This window comes from Vombatus ursinus, unplaced genomic scaffold (genome assembly GCF_900497805.2).
Source record: "Vombatus ursinus unplaced genomic scaffold, bare-nosed wombat genome assembly UNPS02010461.1, whole genome shotgun sequence".
NCBI classification, from domain to species: Eukaryota; Metazoa; Chordata; class Mammalia; order Diprotodontia; family Vombatidae; genus Vombatus; species Vombatus ursinus.
Genome location: NW_020950239.1, coordinates 2,758,167 through 2,778,520, shown reverse-complemented (window position 1 = coordinate 2,778,520; position 20,354 = coordinate 2,758,167). Strand labels below are relative to the sequence as shown.

At 37.9% G+C, this 20,354-nt stretch overlaps 1 protein-coding gene across 2 annotated transcripts; it reads left to right on the top strand.

Moving 5' to 3' along the window:
- Positions 1-17,137: 17,137 nt before the first annotated feature.
- LOC114037540 (tubulin-specific chaperone A-like) lies at positions 17,138-17,474 on the top strand. Of its 2 annotated transcripts, XM_027854464.1 has the most exons (2): positions 17,138-17,295; positions 17,383-17,464. In XM_027854464.1, the coding sequence occupies exons 1-2, from the start codon at positions 17,138-17,140 to the stop codon at positions 17,462-17,464; spliced, it is 240 nt and encodes a 79-aa protein (XP_027710265.1). The 2 variants fall into 2 exon arrangements, with proteins under 2 accessions (XP_027710265.1, XP_027710264.1); XM_027854463.1 differs by having other exon boundaries at positions 17,138-17,474.
- Positions 17,475-20,354: the final 2,880 nt, after the last annotated feature.

Sequence of the window (20,354 nt, the reverse complement as noted above, 5' to 3'; positions counted from 1 at the left end):
AAAGACTATGGCTGAGTATGTTAAGAGATTTACTAGCATGCTGAAATAAAATCTGAATGGGAAGGATACATTTGAAACTATAAATAACTAAGCAGTACCCTGTGGGCAGACAACTGTGAAATGATCATGTTATTTGAATTTTTACTATTTGAACTTATGATTATATGTAAAATATGGTAATTGGTTTCAGCACAATGGAAATATGCAATAATAAACCTTAAAAGTAAGTTTTTATCTGTATACTAACATAACAATAGCAAAGGACAAGAAAATATATTTCTGTCTAAAGTTTATTACAAAGTAATAGAGTAGTGATAGCCGAGTTGTAAAAAAATTAAAAATGTTGAATATCATAAAGATAAGGCTATGCTGATATGTCAAAAATGTTGTTATCACCATTTAAAACATTCTAGCATTGTAGAGCAAATTGTCTTCTCGTTCATTAAGTGTTCATACATATACTGGTAGGTACAGAAAGTTTTATCCACATCTTGGCAAATTCCCACGGTCATATTGTCATGCAATGAACCATGCATACGTAGTTGGATGACTTGGGGCATTATCTAAAACCAGTAATGCTTTCAACAAGAAATTGTTATACTTGCAATATTTTTCAGCAGCTTTTGCCTGCATATTTTATGACATTCTGTACTGTAGATGCAGTCATTCTGACAACTAGCTCTATCACGGACTTACTATTTACCTGTTCATGTCATTCAAACGCATCACATTTTTTCGAAAATAACCGAAAGTTTCTTCTTTTTTGGTCTAGCAGTGTTTCCATCTGAAGGGCTCCTCATTTTGCTCATTTTGTTAAGGACTCTGAAAAAAACCCACATCTGTTAAAAAGCAGTATATCATATCTACACAGGATAATAGGCAAGTGTAGACTGATGCTTTAATGATATTAAAAGCGAGGCAAGGATGATTTCTTAATAAAAGAAAGAGTCAACTAAAACATCTTATCAACTGCTTGACTTGTGTGGAGGACATCAATCTATGTGGTTATACTGAAACAAATCAAGCAGATCTGATCTATTGAAATCTTTCTTCAATCATATCAAAATGTCATTTGGACTTAATTGGCATAAACATTTTAATTAACATCAAAGAAAGACTAAATATTTTAAGTTTGCCAATGGATGAAAGCATTACTAACAAATCACTTAGTCTTCTTCAAGCAAGATAGATCGAGTTAAAAAAATATCAAGGAGAAGGTTGTGGGTAAATACGGCAGGAGACTTTTTGGTATCCCGACGTCCAAGTTGAATGGGAAGAACGTGTTAAAATCAAATATCACCTATGCAATGCTAGTCTTTCAGCTTTCTAAAATTTCAGATTAGAGGAATAGATCTGGCTAGGATCCTGTTGTTTTTCTGTCCTTCCTTTTTGAAGAGGAACAATGACATCACTGGTGATGTCTTGACTGGCTCATGAATTGGGTTTGAGTGACACAGGGATGTGCAAAGTCATCGGCCTCACTCTCTCTTTCAGAGTCATCAGCGTCCAGTGGCAGGACAAAAGATGACGGGTGACGGCTCAGGGTGCAGCGTATGACCTTCGTGTCGTTGACATCTGACCAAGCTCCAAGCATTCCACGGTGCCTGACCATTGGAATAAGTCGCTCTCTTCTACCCATTCCATGGAGAGAAGTCTTCACATGCTTGGGGTGGAAATTCCCTTAGCTCACAGAAGTTTTAAGGCCTAATGGTTACTCTCAATCTGGTTTAGCCTGTCTGCCAAGATGGTTTTATTGGGATGTGGCCACTGTTCACGCTACAGCTTCTTGGAGCCACAGGTGACCAAGTACCCCCAACGAAATCCTGGTGCGATTGATAGTAGCAGAACATAGGGCCTATTACATTGAGGCAGATGAATAAAGTTGAACATTTCCCACACCAAAGAAGGAGAATGGGGATTAATGGAGCACAAGACAAACAGGTAAAAAAAAAAAACCTATGAAAGTACCTTTGGGAATAAGCACATACCCTTTAAATAAGCAAGAGTAAAGCGTTGAACTTCCTAGCATTTCTGCCCCCAAGTGGTATTTAGTAATGCTAATTGCTAACGAATGAACTAATACTTAAAAAAAAAAAAGTATAATGAGAGACATACAATCCCATCTGGAAGTAAGAGGCTCAAGAATCTAATTTGTCATTCATTTTAAACTACAAATTCAGTCTATGATTTTAGATTAAGAGTTTAGATTAAGAGTTATAACCCAAGTATTAACTGGAAGGGGAAATAGTTTCCCACTATTTACCCTCTGTATTTTATGTGTTTGTGTTTGTTTCCCCTTGCAGATGAATTGAAATACTTTCAATTTTACCTGTATTTGTCAGAATTTTCAGTTTGTATACATTCAAATAAAAAGTTTGGTTTCTGATATTTTCATGTAATTTCTGACTAAACACACACACACATTATATATATATATATTATATATATATATATTTGTTTTCTATCACACACACAAAAAATAGCACAGTCTGATAACAGTGACATACTTTTGGATTTGTCAAATTAAATCAAAAGTGATTTGCTTCTGAAGGGAGCCTATGAAAGAAGCAAGATTCAAGAATGGAATCACAAAGAATCTCCACTGTTGACATCCACATGAACTCAGCCAGCAGTATGTCAACACAGAAGTGTTGAATAAATGACTGAAGAATTCAGATTGTGTGTATTTGTGTGAGTGCACACAAAAAGTGGATGATGACAATTCAGGACCATGTCATCTTGACCAGAATTTATAGAACGTTCAGTGATCAATATAAATTATGCAAGAAAATGGTAGAGACAGTGAAATACATGACTATAGGCTGTAGAAATGTAGCACCTCCTGAATACCTACCAGCACGATGTGCTGGCTGTAATTATATAGCAGAAGCTCCCTATGTGTCTTTTCCCTATGATGAATTTCTACACTATAAATACAGAATGCAAGATATCCTTATGAACTCAACCAGTAAACAGTGCTGGAACTAGACATTCCCATAGACAGAACTGTTGTCCATGACCATGCAAATGTAACTCTAATGCATAAAAAATTAACTTTTCAAAAGATGTAGCCATACCAAACACTTAAAATCTTCAAACTGCTTGTAAAAAGCTTTCACAATATAGAGACCTAGGGGAAGGAATTAAAATCACGCAGGAAAAGGACAAAGCACACATCCTTCCCATTGACCTTTGTGTTACTGGTGCTATCCTAAAGGTACTTTAAATGAGTATATAGATGCACTTACATTCCAACACTAATATTTAATTATAAAAGCAGAGATTTTATTTATTTGCCCAATCATGATCAATTGACAAGAGTTTATTAAGGACCTACAGTGGCAGGCGTCATAACAGGTGCTATGGATACAAACACAGTGAATGAAACATTCCCATTCACAAGAAGATTATGTCAAATATAAAAGAATAATAGTTGGATAGTAACTGGCCGTATGACTGTTTTTATCTGAACTCCATCAAAAAAGATATAACATAATAATGAGAGGAGAGGAATGAAGCTCTTTGTCTAGGTATATGTAAGTTCAGAGAATATGAGAGACTCTCATGAAAGAGTGAGATGAGAATAATAATTGCTAACTAGAGGCAGCTGGTGGTGCTATGGATAGAACACCAGGCTTGGAATCAGGGAGACCCAAAATGCAGCTTCAGAAACTGACCCTGAGCAAGTTTCTTAACCTTGTTTGCCTCAGTTTCCTCATCTGTAAAATGAGCTGGAGAAGGAAATGGCAAAGCATTCCAATATCTGCACAGAAAACCTCAAATGAGCTCACAAAGAGTCAGATACAACTGAAATGGCTGAACGACAGTGACAAAATGGGGATGATAATAGCACCTACCATCCAACGTCGTTGTGAGGCTCAGCTGACATGATATTTATTTGTAAAGTACTTAGGAGAATGCTCTTCCTAAATACTATAAATGCTTATTCCTTTCCCTTATTAAAAAAATATCTAGAAAGTGACTAAAAAAGATAAAATATAATTACTTTTATTTTTGCAAATGGACAGTGCCAGCATTGTGTTGTGGTCAGAATATTTGATTTGGAGTTGGGAAGATTTGACTTCAAATCCCACCTCTGAGTCCTATTTACTCTCTGACAATGGTTAGGTCACAACCTTAGGTAACCCTGTAAGATTAGATTCTAGAGAAGGGTTGTGATCTGCATTGTAAAGTAGTTCTACTCTCAAGAAATTAATTCATCCTCTCAGGATTTTTGTTGTTTTGTACATTTATATCTATGTAGCTAATTGGATATGTTGTTAGGTAAACTTACTGCCTTCTTATCAATCCTCAATTACACCCTTTCATCAGGGGGAGAACAATTTACTATTGAGTGAAGCAAAACCTGTGTTCTCAGAATTGGGAGAAACCATAGAGATTATTTAGTCTAGGACTCTCCCAGATATACTCATTTTATTTTCCACATAGACATACAATTTGTGGTCATAGCAATGAGGAAAGTAACCATATTGCTAACAATTATGTGGACAAATGGAATAATGCTGGAGTGCTTTTTCTGGGGGGGGGTGTTGGTTTTTTACTTCTTTTCCTTTCCTTTCATGGTATAGATAGATCCATAAAAATATAACCTGATAGAAAATTCACATACCGAGCATATCCTATAGTATGTGAACGATTTGGGGTCTGTTTATTGTCTTGTCAGGGACAATCTCATGATGGAGTAGGTAGACAAAATGGTTGCTGCTGAAGAAGAAATTGGCATGGCATATAGAAGACAATGCCTTCATATTCCACGATTTCTGTTTAGTCTGGACTGGCTCCATTGCATACAGCACCATTAGAAATGCATATGTACCCATTAGACATTCTCTCTCTTTTGGGTATAGGTTGAACAAGATGACTGCTGAGGTCCTTTCCAAGTCTGAAATGATTATGTCATTGTGTGCTCTCTTTCCCTCTTTCTCATCTGAGCCAGTATCTTATTAGGCAGAGATGTTTGAGACACTTTTCAAGTCAAGTTGGCCCAAATGCAAACATTCTCTTCTTGAACAGACATTGGACTCAAGAATTAGTTTAGAGTATGATTTGATGTGTAACTTTGGAAGGAAATTCTTTTGTGAAATGACAATGTGATCTTGATTATACGATAATCTTCTTATGAATTTCATGCCATACCATTACTAGTCAAAACAACTTTTTATCATCATCAGTCCTGCATGATTACCTTAGCTTATGGGGCTCAAGATGGTTTGAGTTTTCATCCATCACCACGGACAACAGCAAGATAATGGAAAACATGTTCCCATTCCCTAGTGACAGTTTTCATGTGAACCGTAAATAAACCATATTAAATAGACAACCGACATTCTTAAGCTTCGTGAAACCTATAAGGTAAAGGGAAGATGGATATATTGTTTAGAGTATAAAAATCAGTTGGTAAGAAGAAGCGTTAAGAAAACAACAATCAAGAGGGGTTTCCCTCCCCCCACCCCAAAGCCAGTTGTGATCAAACTTGAGTTGTGATGAGATGCATCTGCTTCTACTTCAGGTAGAAACCAAGACTGTAGATGAGAACCTTAGCTTTCCCTTTTCAATCTCACCCCTTCCTTAGGGTCCAAACCTCCTTATGCAAGACTTAAAGCTTCACAGAAAACCGTGTCCTGGGAGTATTCACAGCAGCATCTAAGGAGAGCAATTTTCAAGTAGAATTTTATTCATAAAGAAGCTTATTTTATGAACCTTTGATTGGAGAGACAATGTACTTTCCTCGTGCCTCTAAAACAAAAAAAATACAAAGTCTCATGTTTGTCATTTAAAGTCAGTTACATTCTGGGTCTGGTGCATCTTTCTAGAATTATTTTACACATATGCACATGTTTATACATATACATTCATACAAATATATACATCTCTGGGTACACACATACTCACATATGTGTATATAGACACACAAACACATATATGGGAATATATGGATAAGTGCTATGTGACATACATGTGTATGTATGCACATATGTGATATAATGTCCATATGCATACATGTGGGTTTATATATGCACATATGCACATTATACACATTGTTATTGTTCTGTCATGTCCAAGTCTTTGTGACTCTGTGGACTATAGCATGCCAGGCCCATTCTCCACTATCTCCTGACGTCTGTCCAAGCTCACGTTTGTTGATTCCATGACACTATCTATCCATCTGCTTTCTTCTTCTCCTTTTGCCCACAATCTTTCCCAGTATCAGGGACTTTTCCCATAAGTCCTGTCTTCTCATTACGTGGACAAAGTATTTAAGCTTTGGCTTCAGTATTTGTACCCCAGTACCGCAATTCTTACCCTTTTATTGACTATGAAGGCTCTTCCATTTCTTCTAAGGGATTCTTGCTTACAGTAGTATATATAATGATCACCTGAATTGAATTGACCCATTCCTGTCCATTTAAATTCACTGACACCCAAGATGTAACTTTCCATCTCCTGTTAAGCCACATCCAGCTTACTTTGGTTCATGGATGCTACATTTGAGGTTCCTATGGAAGGCAATGATCCAGGAAGAGATTACACACACACACACACACACACACACACACACTTCTCCCCTCCCCATATAAGCATATCAAATCACCATATCTAAATCCTGGTGGCTGTTATCAAATAGCCATGTTAATTCTCCTTTCTTTCTCAAGGAGTTCAACAAACAGCTTGAAGTGTTTCTGCCCAACATACCAGCTTATATGTTGTTGCTGCTTACCTCCCAGTTGATCAGTCTCTTCAGTCCCTATGGTCTGTACCTCTTCTCCACCTCAGTCACCCACACATGAACGGTTGTACTCTTGACCTTGCCCTCACCCACACACATTCCACCTCTACAACTCAATTTCAGAACTGCTATGTCCGTCCTTCTGTCCTCCTGGCTCTCCTTAGGACTTATCCTTCCTAAACTCATTCTCCAATCATCCCATCGCTCCCTGTTTCTCTGAGAGGCCATCACTGCTGATCGGGACTCATTTTATTCTTTTCATAATCTTAAACCTTTAGTCAACCATCTCAGCTTCCCACTGTCCTCCATCCTGAATCCCTTGATCCACTGTTAATTACAACATTTCTCTTTCTAGATCCCAATTAGAATTACCTTTATCTTTTTTCCAATGTGCTGCTGAGCCCAGATAGAAATCACACAATTGTGTTGATAGGGTTCGCTACAAATTTGTCTAATCTTACCTAGGGGCTAACACTAATCCTTTAACTTTTACCTTATTAGTAATCAATAAACAATCATTTATTTAGCATTTTTATTGTGGTTGTTATTGTCATTCAGTCATTTTCAGTTATGTGTGACTCTTTTTCACTCCATTTTGGGATTTTCTTGGCAAAGATATTGGAGTGTTTTGCCATTTTCTTCTCCAGTTCATTTTGCAGATGAGGAAACTGAATCAAACAGGACTAAGTGACTTGCTCAGGGTCACACAGCTAGTGCAGTGCGCTGGGGATACAAAGAAAGGTAAAGACAGTCCTTGCCCTCAAAAAATTTACATTCTAGTGAGAAGACAAAATGTAAATAACTAGATACATACAGAGTAGTTGAAAAGTAACCAGAGAGAGGAAGGCTCTAGCAAGTGAGGGATTAGGAAAGGTCTGCAGAAAGTGGTGTTCAAGCTGAGTCTTGAAGGGATTCAGGAAATTCTTTAAAAAAAAACTTTAATATATTCTTTATTTTTTTAAATTAAATTAAATTTATTTAATTATCAAAATTTCTTTCCTCTCCCACTTCATATCTCTTTCTCCCTCATGGGGAGAAAAAGAAAAAAAACAAAATCCTTATAACAAATATGCATAATAAGTAAAACAAATTTCCATGTATGTTTTATTCTGCACTTTGAATATATCACCTTTCTAATAGGAGGTTAGGTGCAATGCTCATCATTTGGAAATGTGGTTAGCCATTGTGCTGATCAGTGTTCTTAAGTCTTTCAAAGTGGTTTGTCTTTACGGTGTTGTTATTTTATAATTTGTTCTCCTGCTTCTTCTTACTTCCCTCTGTATCAGTTCATACAAGTCTTTGCAGGTTTTTCTGAAACTATTATTTTCATTAGTTCTGACAGTATGACAGCAATTCACTAAATTCATATATCATAATTTATTGAGCCCTTTTCCAATTGATTGTCATTCTTTTTGTTTCTAGGTTCTTTCCAGTGCAAAAAGAATTGCTATAAATATTTTTGTACATTGAGCCCTTATCCTCTTTCTGTGGTTTCTTCGGGGTTTGGCCCTAATGGTGGGATCACTGGGTCAGGGGATATGCACAGTTTAGTAAATTAAGTCACTTTGAATAGCAAATTTTAGTAATTTGAGAGGCGTAATTCCAAAATGCTTTCTGGAATGGCTGGACCATTTCATGGCTCCATCAATAGTGCATTAGTGTTCCTGTTTTCCTTCAACTCTTCCAACATTTGTAATTTTCTTTTTTTTGTCAACTTTACCAATCTGGTGCATATTTAGTGAAATCTTAGGGTTCCTTTAATTTTAGTTTCTCTAATTATTAGTGATTTGGAGCATTTTAAAAAAGATGGCTTATGGATAACATTTTTTTCTTTTGAAAATTGCCTGTTCATATCCTTTGACCATTTATAAATTGGGGTGTCCTTTTATTCTCATAAACTTAAATCATTTTCTTATGTAGCTTTGGAAATATTTACCAGTGGGAAAATGTATAAGAGAAGCTTGTTGTGAAGATCTCCCCCCAATTATCTGTTTCCCTTCTAATATTAGCTACATTTGTTGATCTGTGTAAAAATTTAATTTTAATTTCATTTTTAACTAAAATACTTTATTTTCTGTGATCTTCTCTATCCCTTGCTTAGTCATGAATTCTTCCTGTATTCATACATCTTCCTTGCTCCTCTAATTTTTTATGATGTCACCCTTAATGTCTAAGTCATGGATCTAGCTGGAATTTTTTTTGGTATGACATGTGCATGTGGTGTGAGATGGTGGTCTATATTTACTTTCTGCTAGACTGCTTTCCAGGTTTCCCAATACATTTTGTTGAATAGTGGATTCTTATCCCAGGAACTGAGGTCTTTGTGTTTATCAAATACTAGGCTATTACAGTTGTTTGCTTTTCTGTTTTATACTTTATCTGTTCCAGTCATTTATCTGCTTATTTATTTACTCGCTCCTACACCATTTATTTAGACTTCCATTAGTCATAGCCATGGCTGCCAAGACATTTACAGTTGGGAAGGAGGTGAGGGAGTCAGTATATAGAAGAAAAATCATCTGATCACAAGGTCCAGAGGTGTCATTAAATTAGAGGAACCCTGACAGGGCATGGATTACTTAAGAAAAATAGAACGGTGAGTGGGAACTCTTGTAGAGTCTTGGATATGACCTAGGCTTGAGTGATAAAAACAGGATCAGGACAGGCTTGGTAGGGCCTTAGCCATTAGCACAAGGAATGCTCCTCTCTTCAAAATGTGGGCTAGAAACAGTGTTGGGGGAGGGAAAGGAAGATCTCACCTGGACTAAAAAGATATCTTTTTTGAGATATGTCTCTCTCTGTTTCCCTAATTCCTTCTCTCTCATTTCTCAGTATGACATGTAGCTGCCTAACTGCATTCTGGGGGATAGTCAGCATGAATTATTAAGGTTTCTTCCTTCCCTGCACACAGGAAACTTTCTCTTATAAAATGAGGAGAGAGTACCTATTAAGTCTTCAAACTACACCCTCTATTCTTTAAAGCTTGGTTTAGGATAAAAAGAGGCTTGTATCTCTTTTCTTAAGTAAGAGCATGAAGAGAGGCTTCTGTATGTTTCAGGGGAGGAAAAGGTAATTAATTCCCCTACCTGCCCTGGCCCCAGGGAGCTGGGTAGACCCATACCTTCAGCGTTCCCTGGGAACCAACTCAGCAGTCCTTCAGATTCTGAACTTTAAAGGCTGAACTAACTCACAAGGCTTCCTCCGGCATCCCCAGGTGGGAGGAACACAGGCGAGGTATTTGTTTCATCATACATAAATGATTCACTTCAAAATATGAAAGATGCCATTGGTGTGGGTACTTCATTCATCAACACTGTTCTCAGGGCAGCTAGGTGGCACAGTGGATAGAGCTCCGGTCCTGGAGTCAGGAGGACCTGAGTTCAAATCCATCCTCAGGCACTTAACACTTACTGGCTGTGTGACCCTGGGCAAGTCACTTAACCCCAATTGCCTCACAAAAAAAAAACCCAGAAAAAAACCCACTCTTCTCAGCCCCTTCACACCCTAGGAGATACACTTCACTAGTCATTGTGGCCAAATACCACCAGCACCATATCAACAACAATGACCAAATAAACACTTGGTGACCAACCTTCTAGTCATAAGCCTCTCTGTGCTTATTGTGGTTGGGAACTTAGACATTATGCACACAGTTCACCTCCAGGCTTGTACTAGAAGCAGCCTTTCCATCCTGGTAGAATCTTGAACCCAGGGTCATCTCTACAGCCCCTAAAAGTATTGGAAGATTCTTCAACTGACACAAATCATAAGCCCCTGGGGGTGATGGGATGAGGAATAACTCCACTGAGGCAGTCTGCTCTCCAGTGACTCTTCCTCAAGCCTACTGCCCCCTCTCCAAAGAGGATAAAACTAGACCTCGCACAAAGGTCAATGGCTAATGCTTCATTTGGAGTTTGGGGACCACCCAGTTCTTGGAATCAAAGACAAGAGCAGAAACCCTGGGAATGAGTTGGGCATCCAAACCAAACGCAATCTCAGGCACAGGGTGGGACACCATCCCTTCTTCATGGCCTCCATCAGCCCAGCCGCCTCATCTCTCTGCCTTTCCAGCTCCCCCAGGAAGCAGGGCTGAAATGCTTACAGGTATGAAGAGGCCTGGAGAGTGGGGATGTGTTGAAGACTTCTCAGGTCTGAGCCTGCTGGGGCAGGGCAGAAGGATGTTGCCTCTTGAGCTGAGGGCTTCCCCAGCCCCTTTAGATCAGGCCACCAAGATTGTCACAGGCTGTGGATCGTGCTGGGAGCCTCTTCATGGCTATTTTTCATAATTACAACATATATCACAAATAAAGCAAACCCATCAGGCCTAAGACAGTTTTTTTTTTTTACAAGCCAGATGCCATTCTCAGCCCTGTGATATTTTCTTAAGGTTAAATTCAACCTTGAAAAGATTAAAGTAAAATGGATACTTACACACACACACACACACACACATGCATACACACACTCATATACACCCCGCATCCCTCCATGGACATCATCATTACCACCATCACCACCACCACCAGTCAACTTAGATGGGTGAAGGGGATGGAAGGAAGCATATTGTTTTGCCTTTTTTAAGGGGGAGGTTGGGAAGGGATTGGTTTTTCCCCACAGCAGACTGCTCACACACAAAATTGCTGCTGGCATATCTCAAATGCCATCTGGTGAAGAAGGTGGAGATTGAGAAGATGAAGATCTGACCTTCAGTGACCAGGGTGCTGGGCCCCAACAAGAGCAGGGCTGACCTAGATTCCTGATCTTCTTCTTTGAGGTGGGGAGGCAGTCATGAAGTGTACAAGAAAGAAGAAGTACCACAGCAATAGGTCAGTTAGGTGGCACAGTGAATAGAGTGCTGGGCCTGGAGTCAGGAGTACCTGACTTCAAATCTGGCTTCAGACAATTACTAGCTGTGTCACACTGGGCAAGTCACTTAATGCTATTTGCCGCAGTTTCCAGATCTGTAAAATGAGCTGGAGAAGGAAACGGCAAACCACTCCAGTATCTCTGCCAAGAAAACCCCCAATTGGGTCATGAAGGGTCAGACCAGACTGAAGAACCTCAAAACCACAGCAATATTCATCAACATAATGGAACAGCTTCAAAGAGGTTTTTGCGTGTAGCTTTTTTCACCCTTTCTTTGTATCCCTGTGCTAAGTACCTAGTATGTGCTTAATAAATCCTTGTCTATTGAACTGAGTTATTCACTGACTGATCTCTGTCTTTGGCTTCATATTAATGATGACAGTTGGTGCTGGTTCTTGCTAAAGATCAAACAGATAGCTGTTCACTGAGTCTCTCACTAGATGAATGATTGAAGCCATGCTGAAGGTGATGATGCTGACCGCAGGAGGAAATCTGTAAGACTTGCATTGCTGGATAAGTAGAAACTGCCTGATTAAGCAAGAAAGTGTTCTTATTAACAGGCTGTGAAGGAAACAAGGGAGCAATCATTTATTAAATGATTATTTATTTATTAAATTTATAAATTTATTCAATGCTTATTATATGCTAGGCACTGTGCTAAACACTTTAAAAATATAATTGCATTTGATTCTTATGACAATCTTGGGAGTTAGGTGCTATTTTATTATTCCCATTTTATAGTTGAGGAAACTGAGGCAAACAGAGGTTGTGACTTGCCCAGGGTCACACAGCTAGGGTCTGATATCATATTTGAATTCAGACCTTCCTGCATCTAGGCCCAGCACATTATCTACAGAAACACTAGCTGCCCAAAGACATAATAACAGGGGCACCTAAGCTCTATTCTCAGAATAAGCCCCTTGATCATCCCCATTTTAGAGGAGGCAGTTGTGACAGGTATTGATGCATAATGATCCTGACTCAAGGAAAAAAATTAACACAAAACAAAACAAAACAAAACAAAAATAAAAGACGATCAATGAAACATTCAAAATTGACCAGAAGAAAGCTCAGAAGGATACCCAGACTGGAAGGTAATGTTGTTATCATCATGTTATTTTTAATATTAATCACTGTATGTGATAGAAGTTCTGAGTGTCATTTGTAGTTTTCTTATTCTGTTGTTCATGCATTGAAATGTCCATGTTTGTTGATGATTGTCAAATTTAAAATAAAAAAGTTTAAATGAAAGAGCTCACAGGAAAAAAAGAGGAAATGTTATGCAGCCACAAAAACATAAATTAAAAAAAAAGACTTACATGTTAGACGTGATCCAGGATTTTAAGTGCTGGGCAGAGGTGATTGTATTTTATATTAGAAGTAATCTTGGAGCACTTAAGTTGTGTTCAATTAGGTAGTGATATAATCAGATCTTTGTTTAGAAATGCCACAATTTATATTAATAATACTTACCTTTAATTGAAAAAATTGATGCAAAAAAAATGACAACCAAAACCTCAAAGAAAAATATACTTTTATTGTACCATTAAAAGCACAGTTGTACTACAAAAATATTAACTTATGTTGTTTATACTCATCCATGGTCAAACTGAGGCAAAAAGTAGAAGTTTTGCCTATTATACCCTTTTAAACCATTAATGGCCTCCCACCCCCATGCTATCCACATTTCTCTCCTGTCAATCAAACACGCTTTTTGATTGATGGATTACATCGGTTTTTTTTTCAATTAAAGGTAAATATTTTTAAAATAAATTGTGTTATTTCTAAACAAAGATGATAACATTACTTTCCAACCTGTGTATCCTTCTGAGCTTTCTTCCGGTCAATTTTTGAATGTTTTATCGATGATCTTTTATTTTTGTTCTCTTATATTTTTTTCCTTGCATCAGGATCATTATCCATCAATCCCTGTCACAACTCATTCCTGTAATATGGTGATGATGAAGGGAACAAAGTCCAAAACTGAACTCATGACATGACCCCAAGTCCTCCACTATTCTCATCATTCCTACTACTTTGGAGAGCACTTTATGGTGCTGGTCACCCAGACTCACAACCTGTGTCATTCTCAACTTCTCACTCCCGCTCTCCATACGAAATCAGTTGCCAAGTTCCGTTGAGTCTACCTTTGAGACATTTCTTGCTTACACCTACTTCTCTCCTCAAATGCTATCACCTTCAGAGTACAGACACTCATCATTTCTCACATAGATATTGAAAGAGTCTTCTCGTTGGTTTCCCTGCTGCAAGTCATTCCCCCCACTCTAGCCCATACTCTACTCAGCTACCAAACTGATTTTCCTAAGTGTCAATTTGACCATGTTATTCCCTTATTCAATGAACCCCAGTGACTCCCTCTTACTTTGAAGATAAAATATAAAACTTTATTTGGCCTTTAAAGCCCTTATTGACCTAAGAAACTCACTTCCCACTTTTCCAGCCTTCTTACACCTTATTCCCTGTACTCCTCAATCCAGTGACACTGGATTCTTTGCTGTTCCTCATATAAGACACTCTATCTCTCCACTCCACGCATTTTCCTTCAGTGTTCCTGTGCCTAGAATGTTCTCCCTCCTCATCTTTGTCTCCTGGCTTTCCTGGCTTCCTTCAAGTCCCAACCAAAATTCCATCTTCTATAGGAAGCCTTTCCTAACCCCATTTAAATCTAGTGCCTTCCCTCTTTTAATTATTTCCTATTTTTTCCCTGTATGTAGATTGTTTGTGTATATTTGTTTGCTTCTTTCCTAGCCCACTGTATTCTGAGTTCCTTGAGGGTGGCAGCTTTCTTTTGCCTCTTTCGGATCCCCAATGTTTTGCACAGTGCCTGGCACATAGCTTAATAAGTAGTTATTGATTATTTGATTGATCTTATACCTTACTTTCCTCTACATACACTACCAGTGACACTGATCTCCTTGCTATGTCCCACAAAAGACACAAAAGACAAAAGACATCTCCCAGCTTTGTGCATTTTCACTGATTGTTCTCTATGTCTGAAATTCTCTTTCTTCACCTCCATCTCTTGGCTTGGCTGGTTTCCTACAAGTTCCAACTTAAATTCCACTTTTCTCAGTAAGCTTTCCCCAATACCCCTTAATGCTAATGCCTTCCCTTTGTTATTATCTTCAGTTTATCTTGTCTATAGCTTGTGTGTACATAGTCATTTGTACGTTATTTTTCCAATACATTGTGAGTTCCTTGAGTACGGGGCCTGGGTTGCCTTTCTTTGTGTCTTTAGGGCTTATCATAGCATCTGGCTCATAGTAGGCCCTTAATTAATAAATGTTTATTGACTTGTAAATGTTAGCATCCCCCCCTCCCAAACTTGTCCAACTTCTTTCTACCTAGGCAGATGACAGTAAATGACCCCAGGTTTCAGATGAATCTGGTGGCATGATGGAAAACAGTCTCCAGAAATTTACCGAAATAAGCGATCTTTGTTAACCCCGCTCTGAGTCCCTAGTTCCCACGTTTGGAAACTTCCCTCCACATTCAAAGTCCTTCATTCATAGGATTAAACAAATGCATTGTTTTTTTCATAATGGTCAGGTGCTTTATTGAAACCGCACCAAATAATTTTAAGTTGGAGCACAGCAAAACAATCCCTCAAACTATCCAAAAGACTTCTAAATAATAAGCTACCATGTTTGCTGCTGCAGCAGAACTGATTTCTCTCTCTCTCACCCCACCCAACCAGTCAAAAGGGAAAGAGTGAAAAAGAGACTCGGCAAACTTTGGAACTTGCTGTGAGATTTCCTTGGCAGTCGCTCTGAGAAAACAAGGAGAAGTTTTGGGGACCTTGCCAAGGCTTGCCTGAGTGAGCGCTTGCTCTGAGGGAATGGAAGGGAGCACGGCTGGAGGCTGGCACACTTCCCATCGGTAAGAGCATGGCTGAGATTCTGGGCACAATTCATCTCATTGGTCTTCAAGCCGCTCTGGTCAGCTCTGCTTCTACTCCATTTCTCTCTCTCTCTCTCTCTCGCTCTCTCTCTCTCTCTGCTCTAGGTCAGTCCAGGTTGACCCATTTTTTTGGAATCATTCCCAATCCCTGTTTTATTTTGCCCTATTCAGCTATGGTTACAGAACCAAAATATATCTACATTCCCACTCTTGCTTTCGCCGCTTTGGAGGAAAACCCAAGATGCAATCTAGATGAGCATCTTTTTTTTTTTTTTTTTTTTGGTAACTCTATTGCAAAACTCACGGTGGGAAATCTCTTCAAGGGCAGAAGGAAGTGGAAACCAAAGGATTCTGGGAAATGTGTGCCCACAAATATTCTTTACCTTCCTTGTGGTCTCCCTGACCCATTAATCTAAATCATTTTGGGGAATTAGAAAATCCCTGTTGCCTTTGAGTTTGCTTTAATCAAGCAAAACCTTTCTTCTTCTCCAATCCCCCAAATCCTTTCTTTTATTTTGAGGTCATACAACAGGTCCCCATCTGTGAATCATCCCCTTAGTGACCTGAAAGAGTGACATGTGTACTTTTATCTGCAGTCTGCTGGTTTTGCCATGGGTTTTCTATGTGGTGTAGTAGAATAAATTATGATAGCTAATAGGACCAGATCTAAGACTGAGGCAAAGAGAAGGCTGAGCCAAAGGCTGGTACGGGTTTAAGATGGAAGGAAATGAGCTGCTCTATGGAATGAGCAATTATGTTGCATGTTAACTTTCAGATTCATAATATGCTATTTAAAAACTTACCATCTGTAGACTATGAAGAGAGAATCAAAAATTCCTGAAATTTTACAAGCACATATTAAACACCTGTCATGTGCCCCGTACCGTGCTAAGCACTGGAGATACAAAGACCGACGTGGGGCAGTCCCTGTCATCAGAGAGCTTATGTTCTATTTTGGGGAGATAACATGTGCCTAAAAAAATCAAGTATAAAAATATACAAAGTAATTTCTCAAGGGTGGGCAACAGTAACTGGAGTGGGGTGGGGGGGGGGCTGGATATGACAAATTGGCACTTAACCTCAACTTTGAAGGAAACTGAGAAAGTATAAGGAAGAAGTGAAGATGAAGTTTATTTAAGGTACTGGGGGACAGCTTGTACAAAGACATAGAGATGACAGATGAAAAGTCAGACGTGACAAACAGCAGTCAGGTCAGTTTGGATAGAATGTACAGTGTATGAGGAATAAGCCCGAAAAGGTAGTCTGGGACTACATCATGAAGGGCTTTGAAAGGCAAAATGAGGGATTTGTATTTTACCTTAGAGGCAATCTGAGTAGGAGTAACATGGTCCAATCTGTGCTTTAAGGATGTCGGTTTGCAGACACTTGACATTTAGTAGTTGTGTGATCCTAGGCAAGTCACTTAACCCCATTGCCTCACCAAAAAGAAAAGAAAAGAAAAAAGAAAAGAAAAGAAAAGAAAAAAGAAAAGAAAAAAGAAAAGAAAAGAAAAAAATCAGCTTGGAGCGTGCTCGGTCTCCCCTCAGAGAGTTCCGACTTTTCTCTTTCCTTCCGCCAGCGGCGAGCGTTCAGTGGGGGACCATGGCTGGTCCTCCCATGAGGCAGATCAAGATCAAAACGGGCGTGGTGAAACAGTTGGTCAAAGAAAAACTGATGTATGAAAAAGAAGCAAAACAACGAGAAGAAAAAATTGAAAAAACGAAAGCTGAAGATGGTGAAACCTATGCCATGAAGAAGCAGACAGAAATTTTGCAAGCATCTCGAATGATGATTCCAGATTGCCAACACAGATTGGAAGCTGCAAGTTCTGATCTTTTACAGCTGTTGGAAAATGAAAAAGACTTGGAAGAAACTGAAGAATATAAAGAAGCATGTTCAGTTCTGGATTCAGTGAAGTTAGAGGCTTAAAATGTTTCTCAATACTGAATGATTTTTTTTTTTTCATTAAACACTGGGGTCCGTTCCACATTTTATTATGGTTGGCCACTGCTTTGTGTGTTCAAGTAGTGTAAGAATGTGATTCATTTTTCTTTGTGTAGTTGCATCTCTTTGCCTTTTCTTAACTTAAAGATGTACCAAATAAATGGGTTAGTCTGATACAGATGTTTATTATTTTGTGTTTTATAGAAGAGTTTTATTTGACTAATAGTCTACCTTGAAAAAGAATCATATTTTTAACTGAAAAGTAAGATTAATAAGATTGCATTTGAATTTTTACTTTGATATATTGGTTCCAAATCATGATTCTGGTAAGCATGATTTGGCTTAGAAATTTTTTTCTTATATAGAAAATCAAACTTTAACAAGTTCAGGTTATATATTCCAAATAAGGTATATTTGTACCATCTGGGGGGAAAGATAGTTCTTGGGCATAATGCTGTGTATATTTTTCCCTTCACAATGAAACCCTAACATTTCCATTAACTGGAATTCAGTAAATTAATATGAAACCATTATAAGTGATGAATAAAGTCTTTTTTTCAAAAAAGACAAAAGTATATAATAAGTATATAACAGCCACAAAGGTATATAAGAGCCACCAAAGAGAACCTGAAAATAGAACTCTTCTTATAAAATATTGTTGTGATTTGATTAGATAAATGTTAAAGCCTACTCTTATTATCTGCTCTAATCTAGAAAAGAATGTATCTTTTTGTCATAAAGAGATTTATCTGTTCAACTGTAAGATAACTGGGCTAGTTTTTCAACATACATATGATTGATGCTATTTATAACATGCATTAAAAAAGTGTTTAGCTTTCACACAATCCTGGAAAATGCATACTAGCCTAGCATCACCAGACTTCATAGGAAAAGATATTAGTCTTAGCAGCCAAGACCAAGGTCAGCAGAACTGAAACTTAGAAAATTATTAGCAGAAAAACTCTGGGAAATGTTTTTTTTTGCTTTGATTATGCAACAGATAATAATAAGATGTTAGTAATAGATTGTATTCTAAGTAGGCTTGTAGTAGAGTTGCTTGTCTAATCTTGAAAATTGTAAATAAATACAAGCCAGTAAGCAATGAAAATCGTAACATCCAAGTACATAATGTATGTACGTGTACATATTTATGTATTTATTTTAATGTCTGAAAAATTTAAAGATAGACAGTAACGTTATGCTACATACTACATACCATTTCCAACAGCTACTATATAGTACTATGAAGATGGAAGAGCGGGGCAGGGTAGGGGAAAGAACAAGATAAATTTTCTCATGAAACAGATGTATCCATCAAAGACTCACCTCTAAGGCGAAAAATTAGTTTGAAGTATTTTCCATCCTTTTTAAAAAAATCTTTTCAAAACTCACTTTTTAAGAGGTAGATTAAGAAGTTTATAAACTAAACATGACTATACTAATGTTCCTGATTATAGGAATTGAATTTGTATAATTGGGAAATAAAAGGTTTTAGAACACATTATAGTTGTTTTCAAGTATTTAACTAGTAAGTTAGATAAATATGTGTAATCAGGAGGAACATAGGTGTCCCTTCACACACTAACCAACTTATATTTATGAGTAATGTGTTTTAAATAAAATCTGTCTTAGTGTTATATATAAAAAAAAGACTATCAGTTTGACAGCTACGTGGAGGATGAATGCCAGGTAACCTATAGGGAAGTTATACAAAGTCTAGGTGATGAGGGCCTAGACTAGAGTATTTGTGGGGTGAATAGAGAAAATGGGATTACAAAAATATGAATAGAATGGAAGGAAGGGATAGATTGATAAAGAGAAATAGCATCTTTATCTGAGAAAAGGATACCTGAGTTACATACACTGGCTCGGCCAAAGCAGAATTAATGGGAAGAGCCACAAAGAGGCCCATAAGATGCATCACTCCTCCCCTGCTTTTCTCTTATGTCCCTTAATCTCCCTTCCTTATGTCCCACTTTAGTTACTATTTGCTAAAATGTTCAGAGCCTTACCAGGTCTTGTCCAAGGCCCTAGTTTATTTTATTTTATTTTGTTCTGCTTTTTTGCCAACCCCTCTGCTGCTATGTTTGTCTCATTCCTAGTTCATTCTGGGCTCCTTTTCTGGCTACCTTATCTTGAGTTCCGCTGGTTTTTCACTATTGTATCCTAAACTCAGTTATATAAGCATGCTACAAAAGGCACCCGGCCGTTATTGGTAAAGACTTAGCTGACAGAAAAACAAAAACGAAGATGCTTCCAGTGAAGTTTGGCTGGATATCCTTCTATCTGTTCCACAAACCCAAAGCGTCTCCATCACTATTCTCATGCATATTGTGACAGAAAGAGATCCAAAGAGGGAAAACAAAGTAAAACAACAAGAACAACAGGAAAGCAAAACCAACAACCACAAAAAAACCCCCAAACAAACAAACAAACAAACAAAAACAGTATGATTGCCAAAGGCAACATTCAAGTATAAAGCTTAAGAAGATTCAGGGAGAACAAATAGTGACCAAGAACAGATATTTGTCCTGTAGGGTGTTTTTAACATCCATTAACGCCTACATATATACACCTGTAAATGTGTGTGAAGATAGATGGATAGGTAGATGATAGATTGGTAGATGTTAGAGAGGTGGCTAGAAAGATAACTGACAGATGATAAATTATAGAAGGATAGCTGGATAGATACATGATAGATAGAGAGATAGATAGATAGATAGATAGATAGATACATAGATATACTGGACTAGAAACAAGAAACAAGATAACACATACTCCTTTAATCAGAAAATTAGAAAAAAGAAGGAAGAAATATGTTTTAAAAATCTCTCTCTCTCTCTCTCTCTCTCTCTCTCTCTCTCTCTCTCTCTCT

Coding starts and splice junctions, on each gene's coding strand:
- LOC114037540 (XM_027854463.1), top strand. CDS start 17,138: ATGGCTGGTCCTCCCATGAGGCAGATCAAGATCAAAACGGGCGTGGTG.